The sequence below is a fragment of the Pistacia vera genome, unplaced genomic scaffold (assembly GCF_008641045.1).
Source record: "Pistacia vera cultivar Batoury unplaced genomic scaffold, PisVer_v2 Contig160, whole genome shotgun sequence".
Classification (NCBI taxonomy): domain Eukaryota; kingdom Viridiplantae; phylum Streptophyta; class Magnoliopsida; order Sapindales; family Anacardiaceae; genus Pistacia; species Pistacia vera.
This window is the reverse complement of record NW_022195685.1, coordinates 314,558-335,560: the sequence shown is the minus strand read 5'-3', so window position 1 is coordinate 335,560 and position 21,003 is coordinate 314,558. Positions and strand designations below refer to the sequence as shown.

The 21,003-nt window shown below is 34.3% G+C and overlaps 4 protein-coding genes across 4 annotated transcripts; 2 read left to right on the top strand and 2 right to left on the bottom strand.

The window, feature by feature from the left end:
• Positions 1–50: 50 nt before the first annotated feature.
• On the bottom strand, positions 51–3,634 carry LOC116125177 (ATP synthase mitochondrial F1 complex assembly factor 1). Its single transcript, XM_031410909.1, has 4 exons — positions 3,227–3,634; positions 2,037–2,116; positions 1,895–1,953; positions 51–586 (listed from the first exon to the last, which is right to left on the bottom strand). Exons 1-4 carry the CDS (start codon positions 3,524–3,526, stop codon positions 282–284), a joined length of 744 nt encoding a protein of 247 aa, XP_031266769.1. The 5' UTR covers positions 3,527–3,634; the 3' UTR covers positions 51–281.
• Positions 3,635–7,779: 4,145 nt separating this feature from the next.
• Positions 7,780–9,790, top strand: LOC116125176 (peroxidase 19). The gene is made up of 3 exons (XM_031410908.1): positions 7,780–8,117; positions 8,238–8,438; positions 9,212–9,790. Exons 1-3 carry the CDS (start codon positions 7,860–7,862, stop codon positions 9,788–9,790), a joined length of 1,038 nt encoding a protein of 345 aa, XP_031266768.1. The 5' UTR covers positions 7,780–7,859.
• Positions 9,791–10,456: 666 nt separating this feature from the next.
• On the top strand, positions 10,457–12,539 carry LOC116125171 (D-aminoacyl-tRNA deacylase). Its single transcript, XM_031410902.1, has 8 exons — positions 10,457–10,641; positions 10,735–10,826; positions 10,923–10,989; positions 11,072–11,102; positions 11,193–11,333; positions 12,040–12,065; positions 12,156–12,214; positions 12,331–12,539. Exons 1-8 carry the CDS (start codon positions 10,507–10,509, stop codon positions 12,359–12,361), a joined length of 582 nt encoding a protein of 193 aa, XP_031266762.1. The 5' UTR covers positions 10,457–10,506; the 3' UTR covers positions 12,362–12,539.
• Positions 12,540–15,245: 2,706 nt separating this feature from the next.
• On the bottom strand, positions 15,246–20,542 carry LOC116125191 (negative regulator of systemic acquired resistance SNI1). The gene is made up of 15 exons (XM_031410931.1): positions 20,256–20,542; positions 20,063–20,129; positions 19,840–19,933; positions 19,624–19,692; positions 19,318–19,407; positions 19,077–19,148; positions 18,874–18,955; positions 18,750–18,799; positions 18,327–18,539; positions 18,181–18,251; positions 18,032–18,101; positions 17,684–17,752; positions 17,429–17,581; positions 16,322–16,452; positions 15,246–15,338 (listed from the first exon to the last, which is right to left on the bottom strand). The coding sequence occupies exons 1-15, from the start codon at positions 20,359–20,361 to the stop codon at positions 15,266–15,268; spliced, it is 1,410 nt and encodes a 469-aa protein (XP_031266791.1). The 5' UTR covers positions 20,362–20,542; the 3' UTR covers positions 15,246–15,265.
• Positions 20,543–21,003: the final 461 nt, after the last annotated feature.

Here is a 21,003-nt window from a genome sequence, read left to right as displayed (position 1 = left end):
GCATAGTTGTCCTTAATCTTTACACTTTGGGTCATTTCAAAGCACCATGGTATAGAACATGAAGTAATAAAACCAATGTTGTCAATACAAGAAGAAACATCTTCTGATAATTCAAGTAAATCTATAACTGAAAAGTATACATGTTGAAATAAGAAGAAAAATTTAAAAGAAGGAGAACAATATTTCTATGTGATCTTATTGCTGAATGCTGCTGTTGAACTCTTCCCTTCTACAGTTGTACAGTTACTTTGAAGAACATCCTTTATTCTTTTCTGGGGAAATCACAAGACGGGCATGTTCAAGGCTCGTAGGACGTCCTTGAATTCGAAATCATGAGTTTGTTTATTGAACTGTTCCACCAGCTTATACCTCACATCATTCAAATAAAAAGACTGGGTGGTCTCTAATAGCCATTCTGCCTCTGAGTCACTGAGCTTACTGGTGAAGACTACCTCTCCACGGATAAGCACCAGGTCCTTGCTCTCTGCAAAGTCTCTGTAAAATGTTACAGTGAAGTAGGGGGCTGCTTGAGTTCCTCTCGCCTTGTAATCTTCAAGTCCAGTAAAAAGAATATGTGGCAATTGCACTGAAAAAAAGGCAGAATGTTTTGAGTAAACTACGAGCTTCACTTCAAGGAGCACTTCTCTTCTCTGCTTTCTCAAAACATATTTTTTGTGACTCGGTGTATTTTGGCTAGCATATGCTAACTGAGTGGCCGGCCCTAGCTAAAACTAAGCAAAGAAATGGAAGGAGCATCTTCCAACTCTTATTTGGTTATCAAAATTAAGAGCACAGTGCTATGATGGCCAATCACCCTTGCCATGTTTTATATAATAACATTAAGCTTTCTAACTTTTTTTCAAGCAATATACTTAACTCAGTATTCCCAAACTAAATTAGAACACCTAAGGTTATTCACATCTGCAGGTACCACCTTTTTCTATAATTTTGTGAAACATTATCACCAGAAAGCTTAAGGTATGTGGTCATATCTCCATGGAACACCTTGATGATAAGGAGCCAGGCAATCAGGACAAATAGTTAAAGCAATTTAATACTTGCTTCAACATATAATTCTACTTTAATAAGGAAAGAAACGTAAACCCAAATTATGTTTTCTGTCAGAAGAGAAATGTCACACAGACACTAGCTTTGACATGGAAAATTTGAGACCATTGCTTATAACAACAGAATAACTATACTTCTGATTGTATTTTTTCATCTGTCTCTACTAAAAAAATTTATCATCAACTGATTACCTTGTTCCATGATACCAAAAAGTAGTAGGAAAGATTAAGTAAATGGTAAGAAACTAGTTCTGATTACCCTGTTCCATGATTGTTTATCATTCTAGTCTTTATTACAAGATACATACCAAATGTATACAGCATGAATACAAGTATTAAGATTGTTTAATCCATTTGCTAATGTGGCATTGCAAAGTGTTCCCCACCTTGGAAGTTTATTTACCTAGTTTTTGCTTAATGCCGTGACCACATCGAAGAAGAGAAGGAAACTGGTACTTATTACTATAAACTAACTCAAGCTTGTTTACACATTGGTCTAATCCTCTTTCTAGAATTGCAATTATTGCTCTTTTATTCAAGATTTACACTTTTCACAACCATAAGTACAATTAAATATCATTGTTAAATGCACCAGTCATATAACTCATAACAGAATCTACAGAATTGGTGAATGAATCCTGTATAAGAAAAATAAAATAAATAAAATAAAATACAAGTCGTAAGATAGGTAGTACAGCCAAAGGACCAACCAAGACAACGAATTTTTTTTTTTTTTTATCACAAATAGATTGACTTTCACATGAGAGAACAACTAAACATATTATATGCTGCGCATATTAGACATAGGATAGTTATAAGAGACCAACCTTGAGCAAACATTGTAGTATAACCACTTCCTTTCCACAATGGAATTACAAAATACCGGCTGCAAAGATTGATAGAAAAGTAAAAATAAGAAACATAATGGATGAAGAGATATATACAGCAGAGACATGCATGAATAATTACCAATCTCTTGCTCTGTGCTCCAATAAATGATATAGTTGGGCTTTCATGCTTGCACCAATGTGGCCCCTTCCTATGTGATACTGATATAACACCAACCCACCAAAACATAGAAGAAAAAATCATTGGAATAAAAAAATTAAAAATAGAAGAAGTAATCATAATTCATGATTTATAATTAGACGCTTTAATAAAATTGTCACTCCAATCAAGATAACATAAGGACAACGGGTTGAAAAACAATCATTCAACATGAAGGTACAGTCCCAGGCCAAAGATAACAAAGGAGCCATTTTAAGTGATTGAAATGGAAGGCAACTATTGGGGATTTGGTTCATCCTGCATAGCATGTTTTGGGTTCGGCAGCCAAATCTATAAAGGCTCATGACCTATCTTCCACTACTAACAAAACTGTCAGAAAGTTTCCTATTTGAAAGCAGAAATAAAGAAAACAAGATTCATAAGGCATCACTGAGCAAACATTCATATTCCTGGAACATTAAAACTCAAAGCCATAGCCAAAGTAGAAACTTAACATTGGTACAAGCAGGAATAAGCTCAAAGGCTAGAACTCACAAATAAAATCAAAATGGAGACTTAGCATTAAGAAACATCAGAAACTTGTTCTCTTTCTTTCTAACAAAATGGAGGATAAATTATTTCCCTCTTTATTTTTTTTTATTTTTTTTTGGGCATCAGTGATAATTCTCGACTACGAAAATAGCAATCTTCATTCATACAAGCATTATTACCATCAAGTCACTCATCACACATTATTTCTAATCATCCAAGTCACTCATCACTAAGTTACTCAGTCTCCATTCGCGGAATGGCATTGAAGAAGTTATCCGGCCTATACACCAGTCTAGTAACATTAAATTCAGACCAAAATTAAACTCTGCTAAAGCAATATCAAACATTAGTGGGTTCTAGCTAGTTCAGCTGGTTGGAAAATGAATTCCACTAACATTAGCGTGGAAAGGGGTTTGATTTTAATTTGTAAGTTTGAACAAGCAAAGAATAGCAGTTATCTACTCTAGTCCCTGCAATGGACGCAGATTTAACAAAAGGATCGATATCATTGTACTCAAAAACTTGAAATACCAACAATTCAGGCATGAGGAAATTAAGAAAGACCCTTAAACTGGAAATTATAACAACGACATGCACAGAAGAATATGAAAGTTACATACATCGTCCCAAATGGAAGCAAGGTCCTCGGATGATTTATCCTTGGCTCTCTGGATATCAATGATCGAATCCAACGGCTTTGGCTGCAACGGCGTGAACCCAGTGGCGAACTTTGAGGTTCTATAAAAACCAAGCGAGGCCCATTTCAAGAAATCGCATGGAATCGCATATTGCTGCTGCTGTTTTTGGAGACCCGGATTAGCAAGAAATGTAGTGAAAGTGTGTTTACAATGTGTTTTGGTAAATGGAGTTGTTAGAGAAGAGAGTTTCGCCCTTGAGATTCTTGATGATAAACGCTGCATTGTGTGAATTTGAAGCGAAAATATCGTAAATTCACAGATTTGAAATTAACTCGAGAGTTCTGTCAAACAGTTGGCGTGCAAGGCCAATAGCTTTTCGTTAGAGCACGACGTTTTTGGGCTTTTTGCAACCTTTTCGTAATGAATTTGGAAAAATGACCACTTATAGATGATTTAAGAAAAAATGACCATTCATAGATGGTTTTAGAAATTGACCTTCATCTCGTTAATTAGTGTTGGAAAATGTTAAAATGGTAGCTTTATTGCTCAAAAAGTAGATGGTTTTCATATGCATGATTTTTTCTTGTCTTAAATCAATGGAATTATATTATTAAGCATCTATCCAGCAAAATTGTAGAATATATACATTCATTCACAAAATAATCAATTTTGTAGTGATTGGTGAAAAATAGAAAGCCCTCCATTTAGGTGACTTGGGTGAGAAATTACCTTCTTAAAAATAAAAACCTTTGGGAGATTAATGCACGACAAGATTGCTCTTAGCCTTGGAGACATAATCTTAAGTTTAGGGTGTTGGTTTGGGGATTTATTAAAAACGTTATTGGGAATGGAAATTTCACTTCTCTTTGGTTTGATAATTGGCACCCTAATGGCCCTTGATTAGTAAGGGTGGAAAAAAAAAAACCAAAAACCGGACTGAACCGAAACCGGTCCGAAAATTTCATTTTTTTTTCAGTTTCGGTTTTTTGAAATAATAAAAACGATTAACCGAACCGGATTTTTAAACCGGTTTAATGAATAAAAAAAAAAAATTTATTTTTCAATTTTTAAAAAATTTATCCCTAGGTCATCACTAATGCTCATTTTCCAAAATTCAATTTTTTAAAAAATAATTTTATATTTTGCACATTTTTAAAAAATTTATCCCTAGGTCTTCACTAATGTAATTTTAAATTATTAATACTTGATGTAAATTAAAATTATATGAATTCAAATTATTCAATTACAATAAATATAACTTTAATTTAAGTTTAAAAAAACCTGGAAAAAAAAGGGTCAAAGTGGAGGGTTTGACCGAATTGGGCCAAACAAATGTAGCCCATTATAATTAACCGGTTAACCGAACCGAATTTTCGGTTCGGCTTTAAACCGGTTTATAACTAAAACCGGATCGGTTTCGGTTCAATTTTTTTTTTAAACCGAAAACCGGTTCAGTTCAAGATACCGATTAACCGGTTTTTTCCACCCCTATTGATTAGTAAGTATGGTAATCAAATTATTTATGATTCGGGTATTGATAAAATTGTTAAAATTGTTACTTCTAATGCTAACTGTTGTTTTTGCAATATGGGACAAGAATCTTTAGATCATCTTTTTTTTGCTTGTCCATTCACTAAATCCATATGGTGTAGTATTCTTGAGTTAGCTCATTTGGGATATTTAGTAAGACCTTGGCATGATTATACATTATATCTTGCTAGAAGATGGAAAAGGAAAAAAGCTCAAATATGCTATTGCTAAGCTTTGTTTGGGGGCTATGGTGTATTGGGTTTGGAGGGAGAGAAATAGTAGGATGTTTGGGGGAGAGTGTAAGGATATATGTTCTATTATTAATTCGATCAAATGCATTGTGAGAGAAAGAGCTATGGACTTTAAAAACTTCAAGGCCTCCTTTATTAATAGGACTTTGGCGGACTTATGGGGCCTCCCTAGGGCTGTCTTCAAGTCCTCCTCCTTTGTTCATGCTTTGGTCGATTGATGCCTCCCTAGGTCAATCATTCCTTGGATGAAGATTGAGTCGTTTTGGGTTCTTCTTTTGAGTTTCCTTGTATTTTCTTTTGTTTTGCTAAGTATTGTTCCTAACCAAGGGCATGTCCTAAGGTAGGATTTTTGTTTGAATTGTATTCCTCTTGACTTTGTGGTGTCGGCTCCTCTTGGTTCCAATCTTTTTTTTTTTCTTTAAGATTGTAAAACAAGAGGACTGAGTGTTGCTGGGCAACCTCAGTTAAGGTGTGATTTCACTGTTTAGTTTTGTGTTGGTGCTTTGTTTTGCTTTTGGCTTTAATTGCCTAGTTTAGCTTTTTGTTAGTAGTTTCATGATTACTGATTCTTTTGAGCCTAACCTAAGGTTTGTCCTATGATGTGTGGCCCTTTTTATATGACCTCTTGTAAATTCTTTCTTTTCTATGAATGTACTTACCCAAAAAAAAAAAATAAAATAAAAAAAAAAAATATATATATATATAATATATATATATAATATTATTTTATTAAAATGATTATAAGGTTTATTATATTTGTGGTCCATCTTAATTTGGGAGTAATCATATTTATCTCTTTAGTTTTAGGGTAAATTTTCATAATAAACGTATTCTTCTTATAGTTAAATGTTGTTAATCAAATATATATTAGATGAACAAATTTCGTATAGTTAAGATAGATTATAAGATCATGCTATAACATAGAGATATGGGCCAGAAAATGGAACTTTAATTTGGTCCACACCTGGAACCATGGCTTCATCTTCATTTAGATAGCCCATTTAGATCATCCGAATCAAACCTTAGCCCAATATAGTTTCACGGTTCATCCGTAGTTGAAGCTTCATTTCTCCAACTGTTGATTCCAATCAAACCAGGACTTGAACTTCAAAATAGTGCAATCAGATCAATGGTGATAATAGTTGCATCCACGTTGGCTTCTTCTTGTTAATACAAATGGTTAAATAAAAAAAAACAGCAACCCACTGTGTTTTTCACTCGCCTTGATCTTTGTGACAACACAGTTTTACATTTCCCATGTTTATTAGAATAGTAAAAGTAAAAAGTACCATAAAAAAGCTGTTCCCAGTAAGTTGCCATTGTCTTCTTCTATCAGTCTATGACTCCACAGGATTTCTTAATAATTTTTTCTTTAATTTTAGTGAAGTAGTTGAGCTCGTGGGCAATCTCTGCCATCCTCCATGTTTCCCTCTTTGAACTTCTCAAGTATCCGACTCTTCAGTTTGACTTCAAGCTCACTCATCAAAATCACATTATAATTTTTTACAACTCAATCAGAGTTTCCTGATAATTAATGCATTGTATTTCACATTTAATTTCTTTAGTTCAATGTTTTACCTTTCAAGGTAACACTTAAAAATGCAAGTAGCCAAGCCAGCCTAGTGAAACAAAATAGTTAGTCGGTTGCAAAGAGATAAACATTATCTAAACTAAAGAAGAATTCAAACCAACCCTGGAAAAAATTTAGTGTTTTGGCAAAATCTGAGTGGGGACTATACTCTGTAGTCTGAACTACCAAGATGCAGAACTCTAAATTAAATCATTCAAAGTGGGTTCCTAGTGCTGAGTGCAAACTTTTTGGCTGTGTGTGATGGGTTTTCTATTTTCTGGTTTCTTTTACTTCTGTAGTTGAGGTTCATAAATTTACAAGTACCACTTAAAGATAGATGGGAATGAGTGTGAAATAGTCCTCACTCCTGACAGCTTTTACTGCTGTCACAACAAAAAGCCTACCTCCACTTAAGGCACAACTGAGAAGGCCAAAAAGATGAGCAAAGTAAATTAAATTTGGTATTCAATTTATTATCAACGGCATAGATTTACTTATATATTAAAAGGGTGTTCATACTCTGGCAAGTTCTTTCATTGTTGCACATGCACTGCATTTAAGAACTCATGTCTTGTCTGCAAGTGGGGGGCTCCCTCTCTCCACCATATATTCAACTTTCTCACCTCATTACTTTTGTATTCATTTTCATTTCCCTATTTTGCTTCACTCTCTTGCTGAAACCCCATAATAAGAAATGACTCTCAATAAAAGGAGCAAACTTTCTTAACCGTCAGATTAACTTCTTACGGTTATTTAGTCATTTGGACTTGTAAAGTGTTCAATAGATCTCAAAGATTAGTTGAAGTGCGTGTAAACTGATCCAATCATCTCAGTTATCAAAAAAAAAAAGAAAAAAAAAAAGTTAATTATTGTATCTGCATGACTAATTGACAAATTTTGATGTTAAATCATCAGTGATTAATAATTGTTAATACCCGTGATTGGATTCCCTATGACAATTATTGTTGTGTAATCCATAAAGACACTGCCAAACCATTGAAGATCCATTAATTTAGCAAGTAAATTAGAATGGCACAAAAGGCTGAAAGGCATTCATTTGTTTCATTAATATTTACACCATCTTTTCTTTCTTTCTCTGTCACTTGTGCTTTATTAATGGTTTTAGGCTTCACGGGGTGTTGATTCTCTATCCTTTTTTCTACAAGACGAATCTGTCCCACAACAAACTTTCGCACCTGAGGTCTTCACTTTTATATTCTCTTCTACTATTAGTCTTTTGTCCTAAGCTGCCCCATATACAATCATGTCTATCCCAACTTCTTCTTCTTCTCCTTCTTCTCCTTTTGTTTTCATTTGCTTCCTCATCATTTTCTTGCTTACTCTAACCACACCCATTTCTCTGTCCAAAACCGCCAGACGCCAACTCTCCGTTGATTACTATGCAAAATCTTGCCCCCAACTTGAGCAACTTGTAGGTTCTGTAACCAGCCAACAGTTCAAAGAAACACCAGTTTCAGGACCAGCCACCATTCGCCTTTTCTTCCATGATTGCTTTGTGGATGTAATCTACATTCCCAGCAATTCCCACATTCTGCATGCACATATACCAAATTGTTTTTGCATTTGATTTTATACTTTCTAATTTATTTATTTTTCCCAATATGTGCATGTGGGACTGAAGGGCTGCGATGGGTCTATATTGATATCAACAGTGCCAGGAAGCAAAGTGTTAGCAGAGAAGGATGCAATGGATAACAAAGACCTAAGAAAGGAGGGGTTTGAGAGCATAACAAAAGCCAAGGCCTTAGTGGAGAGCAAGTGCCCTGGTATTGTATCTTGTGCAGACATTCTTGCAATTGCAGCTAGAGATTTTGTCCATTTGGTCAGTCCTTCACCTTTTTCTTTAATTACTTTCTGCTACCAGATGCTTTCAATTTTTATCCCACACGTACACCATATGCATGTCACTGAATAAAGGCAGACTCATTTCAACTTCGGCTTTAGACTTATTTGATTGCTATTAATTTTTACTTTTCATTATTATAAAAACCAATTATCTAAAATGTAGCTATATATAAATTGCCAGAGAGGAAAAAGAGTTAAATTTTGTCACACTCACACAGTGTCAATGAATGATTGGTGGACTTAGGCTGTTCCAAAGCCCCATTTCAAAAGATGCCCATGAGAATGACTAGTTCCTGTAATTCTGTATGATTCAATAGGTCCACTGGTAAACGTTACAGATAAATTTCGATTTCTCTGTTCTCACCCTTCTGGATCCTGATATTTGACGATGCTTCCAAAGTAGAAAGATTTTGGAGAAATTTTGTCGGGTCAATTTCTGCGAAACAGCTAAACTTGATTTACATCCTGTTCGATACGGCCAAGAACTCATAAATACATAATTCTATGTGCTTTCCCACACCAGACCAGAGTTAATTACCCATTTATTTAATCTTGTCCAGATTTAGTGATTTCAGTTCATTGTAAAAGTCAATATCATCTTATTTTATTTTTGAATAGGCCATATCGTCTTACTGCAATCGATGAGACAAAACTATTTTATAAAGAATTTTGTATTCAAGTAGAAGCCAAATCTAGAAAGAATCTAAAACATTTGCTTTAAAAATAATGTTGAAATTCATGTGGGTGCAGGCTGGGGGGCCTTATTACCAGGTGAAGAAAGGAAGGTGGGATGGCCAATTGTCAATGGCATCATGGGTACCCTCAAATCTACCCCATTCAAATTACACCATTGATCAGCTGATCAAACTCTTTAACGCAAAGGGGCTGACAGTTGAGGACCTGGTGGTTCTTTCAGGGGCACATACAATTGGGTTCGCCCATTGCAACCAATTTGTGAGCCGGCTCTATGACTATCATGGCACCAAGAAGCCTGACCCTGCCATTGATCCGAGACTACTAAAGGCTCTAAGAATGTCATGCCCACATTCTGGTGGTAACACTGATATTGTTGCACCATTTGATGTTACCACTCCTTTTGTGTTTGATCATGCCTATTATGCAAATTTGGAAGGTAAATTGGGGTTGTTAGCCTCGGACCAAGCTTTATTTTTGGACCCGAGAACCAAGTCTCTTGTTCAAGAATTCGGAAAGGATAAGCACAAGTTTTTCCAAGCTTTTGCAGTAGCAATGGATAAAATGGGCTCAATAGGTGTTAAAAGAGGAAGAAAACATGGGGAGAAAAGAAAAGACTGTAGTGTCCACATGTAAAGCTTCGTGTTTTCGTTTACATAATACTACGAATACAATATTTTTCTTATAATATAATATGATGGAAGATGGTTTAGTGATTTTAAATTAAAAATAAATTTTTACATAATCTTCTTTTATCGTATTATATTATATGAAAAATATTACATATGTAGTATTATTCTTTTCATTTTTTCTATCTTTTGATTTGGGCTTTTTTTGGGGGAATTTGCAATCCTTGGAGAGGTTTTCTTTTAATTCTTTTTTATTTATCGGCAATATTTGATGGTTCATTAATTAATTTACCTTTTAATCTCTAAACTTTAACAATAATTGCATGGTTTGATAGTGACTTTTTAATATATTACTCAAGAGGTCATGAATTCGAATCCCTCCTTGGTTGCTAATAAGAGTAGTTATTGAAGCTTTGACTCGGCCGATAGTTCCAAGGTTTCGATAAATTAATTGAGATGTCCGTAAACTGGTTTGGATACTCTAAAAAAAACATACAGTCTGCACCCACATGAATTTCAACATTATGACCAAATCAATAATATTCTCTAATTGTTACATTACAAATTTCTGAAAAAAAGAAAAAGATTTAAAAAATTCTACCAGAATTTTTTATAGTTCACAATAAATTGTTAATATATATATAGGCGCTACCTGGCAGGCCAATAAGAGTTATTTCAATTTTCTTTACGAAAATATTAAATAAAACAAATAGGAAAAAGGCCATGTCCGCAATTCCCTTGCTTCCTTCCTTTGTACTACGCATCAGCACGCCAAAAAGAACTCAACTTCACCACCAAAAGCTTGAAATCAAAGCCATGCGAGCTGTGGTTCAACGAGTCACCTCTGCCAGCATCGAGGTCTCAGCTTTACATTTTATCCACTCTCTCTTCATCAACTATATTTATATTTAGCCTCTTATACTTACTCCATCATCATTTGTTTTTTCCCAGGTCGATGGGCGCATTGTGTCCGAAATCGGGCCGGGCCTCCTTGTCCTCGTCGGGCTCCACGAGTCTGACACTGACTCCGATGCCGATTTCATGTAAAACCATTTTCATTTCTCTCTCTTTTTAATTGCAAAAATTTGTGAATGGTAGTATCTGACTGATGAAATGTCTGAGTGAATGAAATTACGCAGTTGCCGTAAAGTTTTGAACATGAGGTTGTTTCCCAATGAAAATACAGGCAAAGGATGGGACTTCAATGTAATTTTCTGTATCACTCTTTGTATTTGAAGTGTAAAAGTGTTTCTTTTGTGTTATATGTAAGTGTTGTAAATCTTTGCAGGTTATGCAGAAGAACTATGGAGTTTTACTGGGTATAGCTTATATATTACCTTTTACTTATATGCTGTGCCGAAATTTACAGTTATCATGAGTGTGTTATAATATTCTTGCGGGTGTTACAGTGAGTCAGTTTACATTGTATGGAATTTTGAAGGGTAACAAACCTGATTTTCATGTGGCAATGCCACCCCAGAAAGCAAGACCGTTCTATGATTCTTTAGTTGAAAAGTTCCGGAAATCATACAACCCGGATGCAATAAAAGGTTAAGATACTTTCTCCACGCTTGCTGCCTGCATAAGTTTAATTGTAATTAAAATGTACTATTGCATTAGATAAAGCTGAATTAGAATGTCTTTTCTATGTAGAAACACGGGCTAGGGAGATACATTAGGTGTTAAATTCATTCATAAATCTATTGGAAACCATTATTTTATTATTACTGGTGGAAGGAACTTATTTTGCATCAAGAGCCGACCAAGTACCTGTCTTGCCATGACTTTACCAGTGGTCTACTTCAAGATTGCAGCTCCAATGAATTTGTGGAGCTGGTTTCTTTTTGCTCACATTGAACAGGCGTGCCTGTTCCCCTTGTTACTAGAGCTTAGATAAATCGCTGGTGCTTAATAGTCTGCTTATGGGACAACTTCTTTCTAAGACCTAATAAGAAAATTCATGTCATATATCTATTAGAGTTGATGAGCTTATTGAATTGGACGTTCTTTCTCTTCAGAATACCTGTAGGTACGAAAATATTATGTGACCAATGTCTACCTGAACAATGAGAATTAGTTATATAGGATTGGTTTGCAGGAGCTAAATTATTGTTAGAGTTGGACCCATGCTTGACGGGGTTACCATGATATAATATAAGCCTAAAACTCATCCTACACTTTTGCGTTGAATGTCCTTGATTAAGTACAATGATTTATATATTAACCTTTGTCTGTTTTCCAAATTGATTTCCATAGATGGCGTCTTTGGAGCAATGATGAAGGTAATTTCATATATATTTATATGTTTGTGTTTTAATTTCATCTCCTTGCTCAAGAACACTTCTCTAACTTATTTCTTTCAATTCGTGAAGGTTAATCTGGTTAATGATGGCCCAGTCACAATGCAGCTTGATTCAGCACCATCTTCCAAGTTAGTCCCATGAGCCTCAATAAACTCAATAAGAACATGATAATCGGTTGTTTTCATGATTAGTGTTTACAATAGTTAATTTGTTTTAATGGCTTAACAAGGCTGTACCATTTCAGGAATACAAATGAAGCAATAGGAGAATCATGATTTTGTCAACTTCCTTGGGTTAGATTGATGTCAAACAATGGACCTGTTTTTTTCTTATATGACCACAACCTGAATTTAATAACTTATAATGTAGCCTGATCAGTTGTAAAACATGAAGCTCTTTGAAGGAATGTATAACAGTTCTTGTATTAGTGAAAGTTAAACTCAATATTTTGGATGAAAGTTGTGAGAGCCAAGAGGTTTGCATCTGCCATTTTTGGTTGACATAAAAATATACGCAATTGGAGCTTCTCTTTTCCACTTTGGCTCTTTGCTAACGATTGCCAAGTACCGTATTGCCTTCTTGGTAAAATAAATCATTTTTAAAGCTCAGATATAACTAAGTTTTTTGGATTCTATTTGGAGCACAATTCTTAGCACTGCCTGCATTTGAATAATTTTGTGCCAGCATGTGAATGAAGGGCAACTCCTGCATTGCGCAATCAAGCCATCAGAAAGTCATATTTTTTATTTTTATTCAATTAATTGGTCCATTATTACCATGTTTTAATCATTGTTTAAAACCTAACCCGACCTCGCCGGTTGAATTGGGACTTGGAGCCTTTATTGGGTTTGGTTACAAAATTTTTTATTCATTGAAAACCTTAAAAATTAAGACATCAATTCATAAACAATTGAAGGCTGAAATGTTAAAACTTTTGAAGAGTAATGGTCGGTGAATGCAATAATGGCAACAGTGTTGATTTCCAGTGAGTGAATCAATCGAAAATCGCAAAACAATATTACCAAAAAAAGCCCGCTATCGCCAACGATTGGGGAGGCGAACAAAGGAAGGGTGTGATGGATTTTAGTCAAAAGGTTGAGGAAAGTGTTTTTGTGATGCTGGAGAATGTTGTCATCGTCAGAAAAAAACCCTATTTGCTAATGCCGACGATAGTGTTTGAGGTGTTTTTGCAAGATTTCAAACTTATAGAAACTTATATGTAATTTTCAAAAGTATTTTTGTTAAATTTCAAACTTTTGGACACCTGTTTGACTTTTTGTTCAAACTGGTTAAACTGATCAACCCAAGATTCAACCACTTTGTTGGGTTTCATCTCGAGTTAGGTTTTAAAACATTGGTCTTAATCAACCGTTGCTCATGTTCTCCTATCTTACCGTACTAGTTTCTTTAATTTCAAAATGAGAGCAAGAGACTAAGAGAGCATATCTTCCTAGTTTCACTAGCATGCCCGTGGCCTTGTAATTTTGAAACAGCACAAAGATCATCCAAATATGCTCTCTGAATCCATTAGTTCTTTTGATGAATGTGCACCTAACAGGGTGACCTGCCACTTAAAGTCTGGTAACATGGGGAAAAAAAAATTTGGCCATTCTGTACAAATAAATAAATCATTTCTAGGCCTTGATTTTTTGGAAACCAAATATAGAATCCACCATCAGATATAACATGACTAGGTAGTGAATTGGAATGAAGGCTAGACCTGCAGGACCTGCAAACAGAGCACAAAGGGCATAGTTATATATTTAATTTAAAGAAACTATTTCACAAGTAGGTTGATATAAACACACAAGCACATTATACATATAATACCAAATATGGTTTATATAAGCTAAATATTTTCTTGCCCTGTTACAGTATATTGAGTTAAATAGCCGCACAAGGCAAAAAGGTGGCACTGCATAACCAAGTGGAAATATTGCCAACCAAGTTATTGACTTCAAAATTAAGGACCGGAACGGCCTGACAGTAGAAATAAACCATTTTATGGAGGTCCTCTTATGTAAAAATTCTCAAGTGCGTATGCCCCTATTTTTTTAACTAGCAATAATAAACACTCAACAAGAGATTTTTATAGTTTTATAGTATTACTAGATCAGATTACCNTGGAGAATGTTGTCATCGTCAGAAAAAAACCCTATTTGCTAATGCCGACGATTGTGTTTGATGTGTTTTTGCAATATTTCAAACTTATAGAAACTTATATGTAATTTTCAAAATTATTTTTGTTAAATTTCAAACTTTTGGACACCTGTTTGACTTTTTGTTCAAACTGGTTAAACTGATCAACCCAAGATTCAACCACTTTGTTGGGTTTCATCTCGAGTTAGGTTTTAAAACATTTGTCTTAATCAACCGTTTCTCATGTTCTCCTATCTTACCGTACTAGTTTCTTTAATTTCAAAATGAGAGCAAGAGACTAAGAGAGCATATCTTCCTAGTTTCACTAGCATGCCCGTGGCCTTGTAATTTTGAAACAGCACAAAGATCATCCAAATATGCTCTCTGAATCCATTAGTTCTTTTGATGAATGTGCACCTAACAGGGTGACCTGCCACTTAAAGTCTGGTAACATGGGGAAAAAAAAATTTGGCCATTCTGTACAAAAAAATAAATCATTTCTAGGCCTTGATTTTTTGGAAACCAAATATAGAATCCACCATCAGATATAACATGACTAGGTAGTGAATTGGAATGAAGGCTAGACCTGCAGGACCTGCAAACAGAGCACAAAGGGCATAGTTATATATTTAATTTAAAGAAATTATTTCACAAGTAGGTTGATATAAACACACAAGCACATTATACATACAATACCAAATATGGTTTATATAAGCTAAATATTTTCTTGCCCTGTTACAGTATATTGAGTTAAATAGCCGCACAAGGCAAAAAGGTGGCACTGCTTAACCAAGTGGAAATATTGCCAACCAAATTATTGACTTCAAAATTAAGGACCGGAACGGCCTGACAGTAGAAATAAACCATTTTATGGAGGTCCTCTTATGTAAAAATTCTCAAGTGCGTATGCCCCTATTTTTTTAACTAGCAATAATAAACACTCAACAAGAGATTTTTATAGTTTTATAGTATTACTAGATCAGATTACCTGTGATATGAAAATCTTTACACAAAGTAACTTTGATGATTTTTGTAAACTCCTATGAGTTTGTTGAGAGGATAGTTGCTGCTGTAAACAATGCTTCTTTTCCAATTGGCAAAATTTCCACTTTTCTGTAACATGACATGATAATATTGATTAAAGAAAAAAGGAACAGTAGACATGATAATTAATGGAAAACATGTCTGAATGAAAAGTAATGTCCTTGCTTCTAACTATTCTTTATCATACCACTGTCAAGTTCAAGGTTTTCTTTGCAACAGAAACAATGAAGTTCAAACTCATTGCTGTTTTCCTTCTAAGGTTAAGGAGGGGGTTTAATGAATTCTTTGCTACTAGTCCTTAGTTCATAACATGTAAAATTATCATAAAATTCAACCATCTGTGCAAGACTGTTCTGTTATGAAAGTGACAGCAAGAACAGTGGATGAGTACTGTGCAATCAAACCTATTACGGACTTGTAGGAACTTCAGATAGCTAAGTTATCCTCATTTCAAACACAAACAGCTGATCTTTCCTCTCAAAAGAGATAAAAGTCATTCAAGGGATGGTCAATCCTTATTTTGACACTGTTCTGCTTCTTGCAATAAGGTTAGGAATATAGAAAGATAATGCAGAATTTGACTATCAATAACACTAAAATACTGCGTAATAGTCCAATATACAAATATAGTACAGCGCATAATGTGATATAAAACAAGTTTAATTGTGCAGTAAATTTGCATGAATATAGGGTAAAATTCCCTGAGTTCAATATGAGGATAAAAAGTTGATGTTGTGCAAGCAAAAGATTGTACATTTGGAGGATTTTGATATTTTGTGATAATCATTTTTGGTTTCTTTATCTTAATGGAAGCATTATCTAATGTGAGAAAACAAAAGGCTATGTGACCAAATTAATTATCTTTTAATTGTAGTTCATATTAATATATTTTCTACTTATAAGTTCCAAAATGATGCCAAAGTTACTACTTGTCAGAATTAAAAAAGCACTGTGTTTGTCTTGAGCCTAGTGTATAATTATTTAATAGTAAATAATATTAAACAAACTACATAACTAATAACATTACACAAAGAAATGATAGCAAGTCTTACCCATTTGTTCTTCTCAAACTATTAAAGGCACATATTATATTCTTGCATATTTCCACAAGAGAGCTGTCTCTCATCTCTTCCTTGGAATCAGAGATGCCTTCATTATATTGGTATGACATTGACAAATGAGCCTAAGAGATATAGGAAAACGTATAAGAGAAACTAACATGAAAGGCAAACCTGTTCACAGAAATAGAATGAGCTACAAAATGTATTGTTGCACCAAAGGTCTAAAAGAACAATGGATAAAGTGCTAGAAAGAAATGCACTACAAGATAATCCAAAATATGATACCATGATACGACCATAGATATAATCTAAGCAGCTAACATAAAAACAATTTGAAAGCCTTTGATGACAACATCATGATGATGACATGCATATATTTACAGTACATATGTCTTGGACGCTTTGAAATTGATAGCATGACCAATCATTATAAGAATATAAGTGATTTCTTGTTCTAGTCCGAGACATAATATGTATTGCAACTGACAACTAATCAAACCTATTTTTATTATCAAATGCAATTTACAGAACGCAGCTTTATGTCATCAGTTACATTAAGGTTCTAGTTCGTACCACTGGTGACAGGTTTGTGACCGGCGACAATGCACACTTGTCACAAACCTTTTTCCAGCTTTCTAGAATCATGTTACAATTGTCTGCCAGCAGGAAACAACAAAGTTCATTGACCATTTCAACTTCCAAAATTTTATTATTCAGTATCTAGAATCTGCAGCCCCATTAAACACTTCATTCCACTGTAGGCACATTATGTAATAATATAACAGATTGGTGTTATTATTTTTTATGAACAAATAGTAGTTGAAGGAGAAAACTTGCTTTCAAATCTTATTCTACTACTTATTTGACTAATAAACTTCTCACAAATAATGACTTGCGATCAATCCAGTAAAACAACATAATCTCAGCCAATAACTTGAAATTATCATTCATCAAAGAATTAAATAGTGCAGAGCTGATATGCCATAAAGGTTTAAATGCTATAGGGATAAAAGGAACCAGTACCCTATGTTATATCTGTTATATTCACATATTACTTATTAGTCTGTACTGCATAAAAAAAGAAAAAAAAAGAATCACCTGAAAAGCATGTGCCAAAAGCAACTGAACTATATCTGTACTGATCTTTTTCATAATGTTTTTCGTGCTGATGCTATTTGAAAAGCAATTTAAAACGCCTTTGAATGTTGCATCATCTTTGGGACTATTTGATCTTCGCGTGCAAACAGAAGGCTGCAGTATAAAGTAAAATCAAGTATAAGAAAATCCTAATTATCTAAAACAAAAGACCTGGGACAATATAAATAGTGTAATAGTGCCAACCGACTGACTTGCCTTAGTAGTAGTGTATTTCAAGAAATACTGCACAACTATTTCAAGCTTCCATTTTGGTTCACTGAAAACCTGCAAAATATTCTCATAATTGGCAAAAGAAAATCCTAAAATGATAACATTCCAGATCACTCATTCATTAACCAAAGAAAAATTAAAAAACCACAAACTTCAAATTATGAAAGTTTTCAGAAACTGAAAGCGAATGTAAATTAGGTTACACATTAATGTTCACATAATTACAAACAGAAGACTTTGTTCTTGAATTTCAAGAGAAAATATATAATCTTCTAACAACCCCGCACAAAAGAAAGAGATGGAACTAAGAAAAAAGTACATTCAGCTGACTACCTGAAGAAATGGAGAAAGCATATCCCTATCATATGTCAGCTCATCCAAAATAATATCCATCAACGGGGTTCTGCACCAAATCCAAAATGCACTAAGTTTCAGTAATTAAAAGAAATATGCAGAAGACTTGAATCACATAAATGAAATACCTTACACCATCAGCTCTGGTAGTGAGACCTTGCATGTCTGCTTTCTTCTTTGATATGTCAAGCTTCATAATCTATAAGGTTTTGTCAAATTAGAGCCTAAACTGGAAGTGAGTAATATTCATTTTGAAGGAGCAATGGTTATTTACCATTATCAGAAGCTTCTGCATAGCTATACAAGAACTCTTTCCAACTTCAAGTAAAGCAAACACCAAAGGAGTATTACAATCTTCAGATGGCTTTCTGAAAGAGTTCTCTGGACAACCATGACCGCTAATGACTCCAGTATGTGCCGGACAAAGGCAACATAAAATGGACAAGCAATCCTTCATTAAACTTTTATAATTTGTTCTTCTTGAACCCTGTAAAATAAATGCGACTTCAGCAATCTCACATCTTAAAACAAATTTACATAACAGAATATTTGTGGGGCATAGAGCTACAAATCTAAATTTGAAGATAATGTACAGCAGGATACTCATGATGTAACCTATCACTTAATGATGACACTATCAGTAATGAAAGAGAGAGAATTTCTAGCAAGGCTCAAAGCTTGAATGATGAGCATATACCAGAAGCATGTTGAGCAAGGACTCCCGAAGAAGGGCCCAGTTGATTGTTTCTGCAGTACAACAATAAGCTATTCAAAATTTCCAAAAATTTAATATGCACAAAAAATATGGATATTTGACTTACCTTCATACACAATGTTACGAGGTATAAAGTCTCCCTCAAGTAAGCTGACAAGATATTGAAATAATAACATATTCCTCAGGTGCTGCAACATGGCAGGGTAGAATCAAACACACAATAAAACCACTCTTGAGTAAAATAACCACATAAACTATTACAATTTAAGGGGAGTGGAAGACTACACTAAGTATGAAAATTTAAGTGACCTTTGTGTCTATAGCTTTAACTTTTGTTCCATTGGCTACTTCAACTAGCTCTTGTATCAATAGAGTAAAACACTGCAATTGACAAAGACAATTATGAAAGCTGAAATTGCAGTACTCCGGCTACTGAAATCAAATTCCACATATAAAACTAAAGAACACAGTGAGATTTGAAAAACTAGTATGCCATTAAGTAATGGAAGTAACAAACTAGTAAGTTCAAACAAAGCACAATACAACTCACAGAAAAATCAAGTGGGCCACTAGAGATTTCTCCGCCTGCTTTCCTCTCACTACAAGCAACATTTGAGCCAAGAAAAAATGGCGACCAAGCCTAACTCGCAACCAAATAATTGCAATATAAGTAATCAAAAAGAGAGCTTATAACTATAACCTACCATCGAGGATTCTAATTCCCCGAATTATTGATATTGTATTTGTTAATTTTACAAAACCTAGTTTATATACACGTGGAATCCATTCAGGGACAGCTGAGATATCTGCAATGTGCAATTTATTTCTAGAGACAATAAAACAAAAGGTGTAATACCTCGTCAACCACAACCAGTTCATGTGAGCCATCAGATGATGCTTCGGATACATAGACTCGAGGAAAACGCTATAGAAAAAAAATTGAAAAAAATAATAATAAATAATAGTAACATGAGAGTAAAGCGAATTAGTCAGAATTTTGTTACAGGTGAAACTGTGAAAGTGTAAATGTAAAGTGAATTAATTTTTTTATAAAACATTAGAACAAAAATACCTTATCCAACTCATTAAGAAGCTCATAACTTGACATCATCAATTCCAGAGATGTCCCAATCCTCAGAATTTGAAACACTGCCTCGTACATTTTGCTAATAAATTGAAGTCATCGATCAATCAATTATTTAAGCATAAATTAAAATAAAAAAAGAAACAATGAATAAAGCAATCAATTTTGTATGGTAATTATTATTATTTCAAGCATAGGGGAAAGAAATTACCAGGTTGGAGCAGTTCCATTTTCAGGTATGATTGAAGCGGCTTGAACAGCTTCAAGAAAAGCAATCCCTGCGATACGCGAAGAAAACAGTGATTAAAAAGTTGATGATTATAAGTAAAATCCTAAGTTCCAGCGGTTTCTCAGGAAACAAATAGAAAAAGAAAGCGAGGGGAAGAGGGAGAAAGAAAGCTTACTATCATCATTGGCGTCTTGAGAGTCTTTGGCTTCGGTAGATTCGAGAATTGCTAGAGTGTTCTCTTCCATGCCGGTTATGTTGCTTCTTCTGCTACTTCTCGCCATGCTTTTCGTCTCCAAAAAATTTGAACCCTATTTTGAATCTAATTATAGACATTATATAGAAAAGTTATTAAGAAAATAAATAAATAATCCCGCCAAAAGTTCCCTCTTTAAAACACTAAAATTGAAGATAACAAGTTAGTAACAAGTGTCGAACATGGGTTTTAAGAGTCAACCCAGGATTTCAACCTTACGAAAATTTTGTTTTGGGCTGGCTTCGAAGGCAGTGGCTGTAACTTACCTGGATAGTGTTTTTCAACAGAAATAACCCGCATCGATAATGCCTTACAAACTTAAGTGTGTTTAGGAAATAGACTAATACTACTCTTCCTTTTTTGTTTTTGGTAACGGCATGTCTGGGTCCTTTGCGCGTACCTCAACTAATTTTCAGGGTCTATTGAATACCTTATAAGTCTAAATGACATATCTCAACTAATCCTTGGAGGTCTATTAAACACCCTACAAGCCCAAAGAAATAGATAAATCATAAGGTTATTGTGATAGATGATCTTAAGGTTTAAACCTAGGACTAGACCTCAAAGTCTATTAAACACCCTATAAACTCAAAGGACCAAATAAATCACAATGTTATTGTGATAGATGACTCTAAGGTTTGAATCTAGGAACTCAAGTAAGGGAGCAAGG

Bases quoted from the DNA above. Each gene is read 5' to 3' on its own strand.
- LOC116125176 (XM_031410908.1), top strand. From the start codon at position 7,860: ATGTCTATCCCAACTTCTTCTTCTTCTCCTTCTTCTCCTTTTGTTTTC. The intron at 8,118-8,237 runs GTAATCTACATT...GTGGGACTGAAG, and splicing joins TCCATGATTGCTTTGTGGAT to GGCTGCGATGGGTCTATATT. The intron at 8,439-9,211 runs GTCAGTCCTTCA...ATGTGGGTGCAG, and splicing joins CTAGAGATTTTGTCCATTTG to GCTGGGGGGCCTTATTACCA.
- LOC116125191 (XM_031410931.1), bottom strand. From the start codon at position 20,361: ATGGCGAGAAGTAGCAGAAGAAGCAACATAACCGGCATGGAAGAGAAC. The intron at 19,934-20,062 runs GTAATTTCTTTC...TCAATTTATTAG, and splicing joins AATGGAACTGCTCCAACCTG to CAAAATGTACGAGGCAGTGT. The intron at 17,753-18,031 runs GTAGTCAGCTGA...AATATTTTGCAG, and splicing joins TGCTTTCTCCATTTCTTCAG to GTTTTCAGTGAACCAAAATG.
- LOC116125171 (XM_031410902.1), top strand. From the start codon at position 10,507: ATGTCCGCAATTCCCTTGCTTCCTTCCTTTGTACTACGCATCAGCACG. The intron at 10,827-10,922 runs GTAAAACCATTT...GAAATTACGCAG, and splicing joins GACTCCGATGCCGATTTCAT to TTGCCGTAAAGTTTTGAACA. The intron at 11,103-11,192 runs GTATAGCTTATA...CGGGTGTTACAG, and splicing joins GAACTATGGAGTTTTACTGG to TGAGTCAGTTTACATTGTAT.
- LOC116125177 (XM_031410909.1), bottom strand. From the start codon at position 3,526: ATGCAGCGTTTATCATCAAGAATCTCAAGGGCGAAACTCTCTTCTCTA. The intron at 2,117-3,226 runs GTATGTAACTTT...GTGTTATATCAG, and splicing joins TTGCTTCCATTTGGGACGAT to TATCACATAGGAAGGGGCCA. The intron at 1,954-2,036 runs GTAATTATTCAT...CAATCTTTGCAG, and splicing joins GAGCACAGAGCAAGAGATTG to CCGGTATTTTGTAATTCCAT.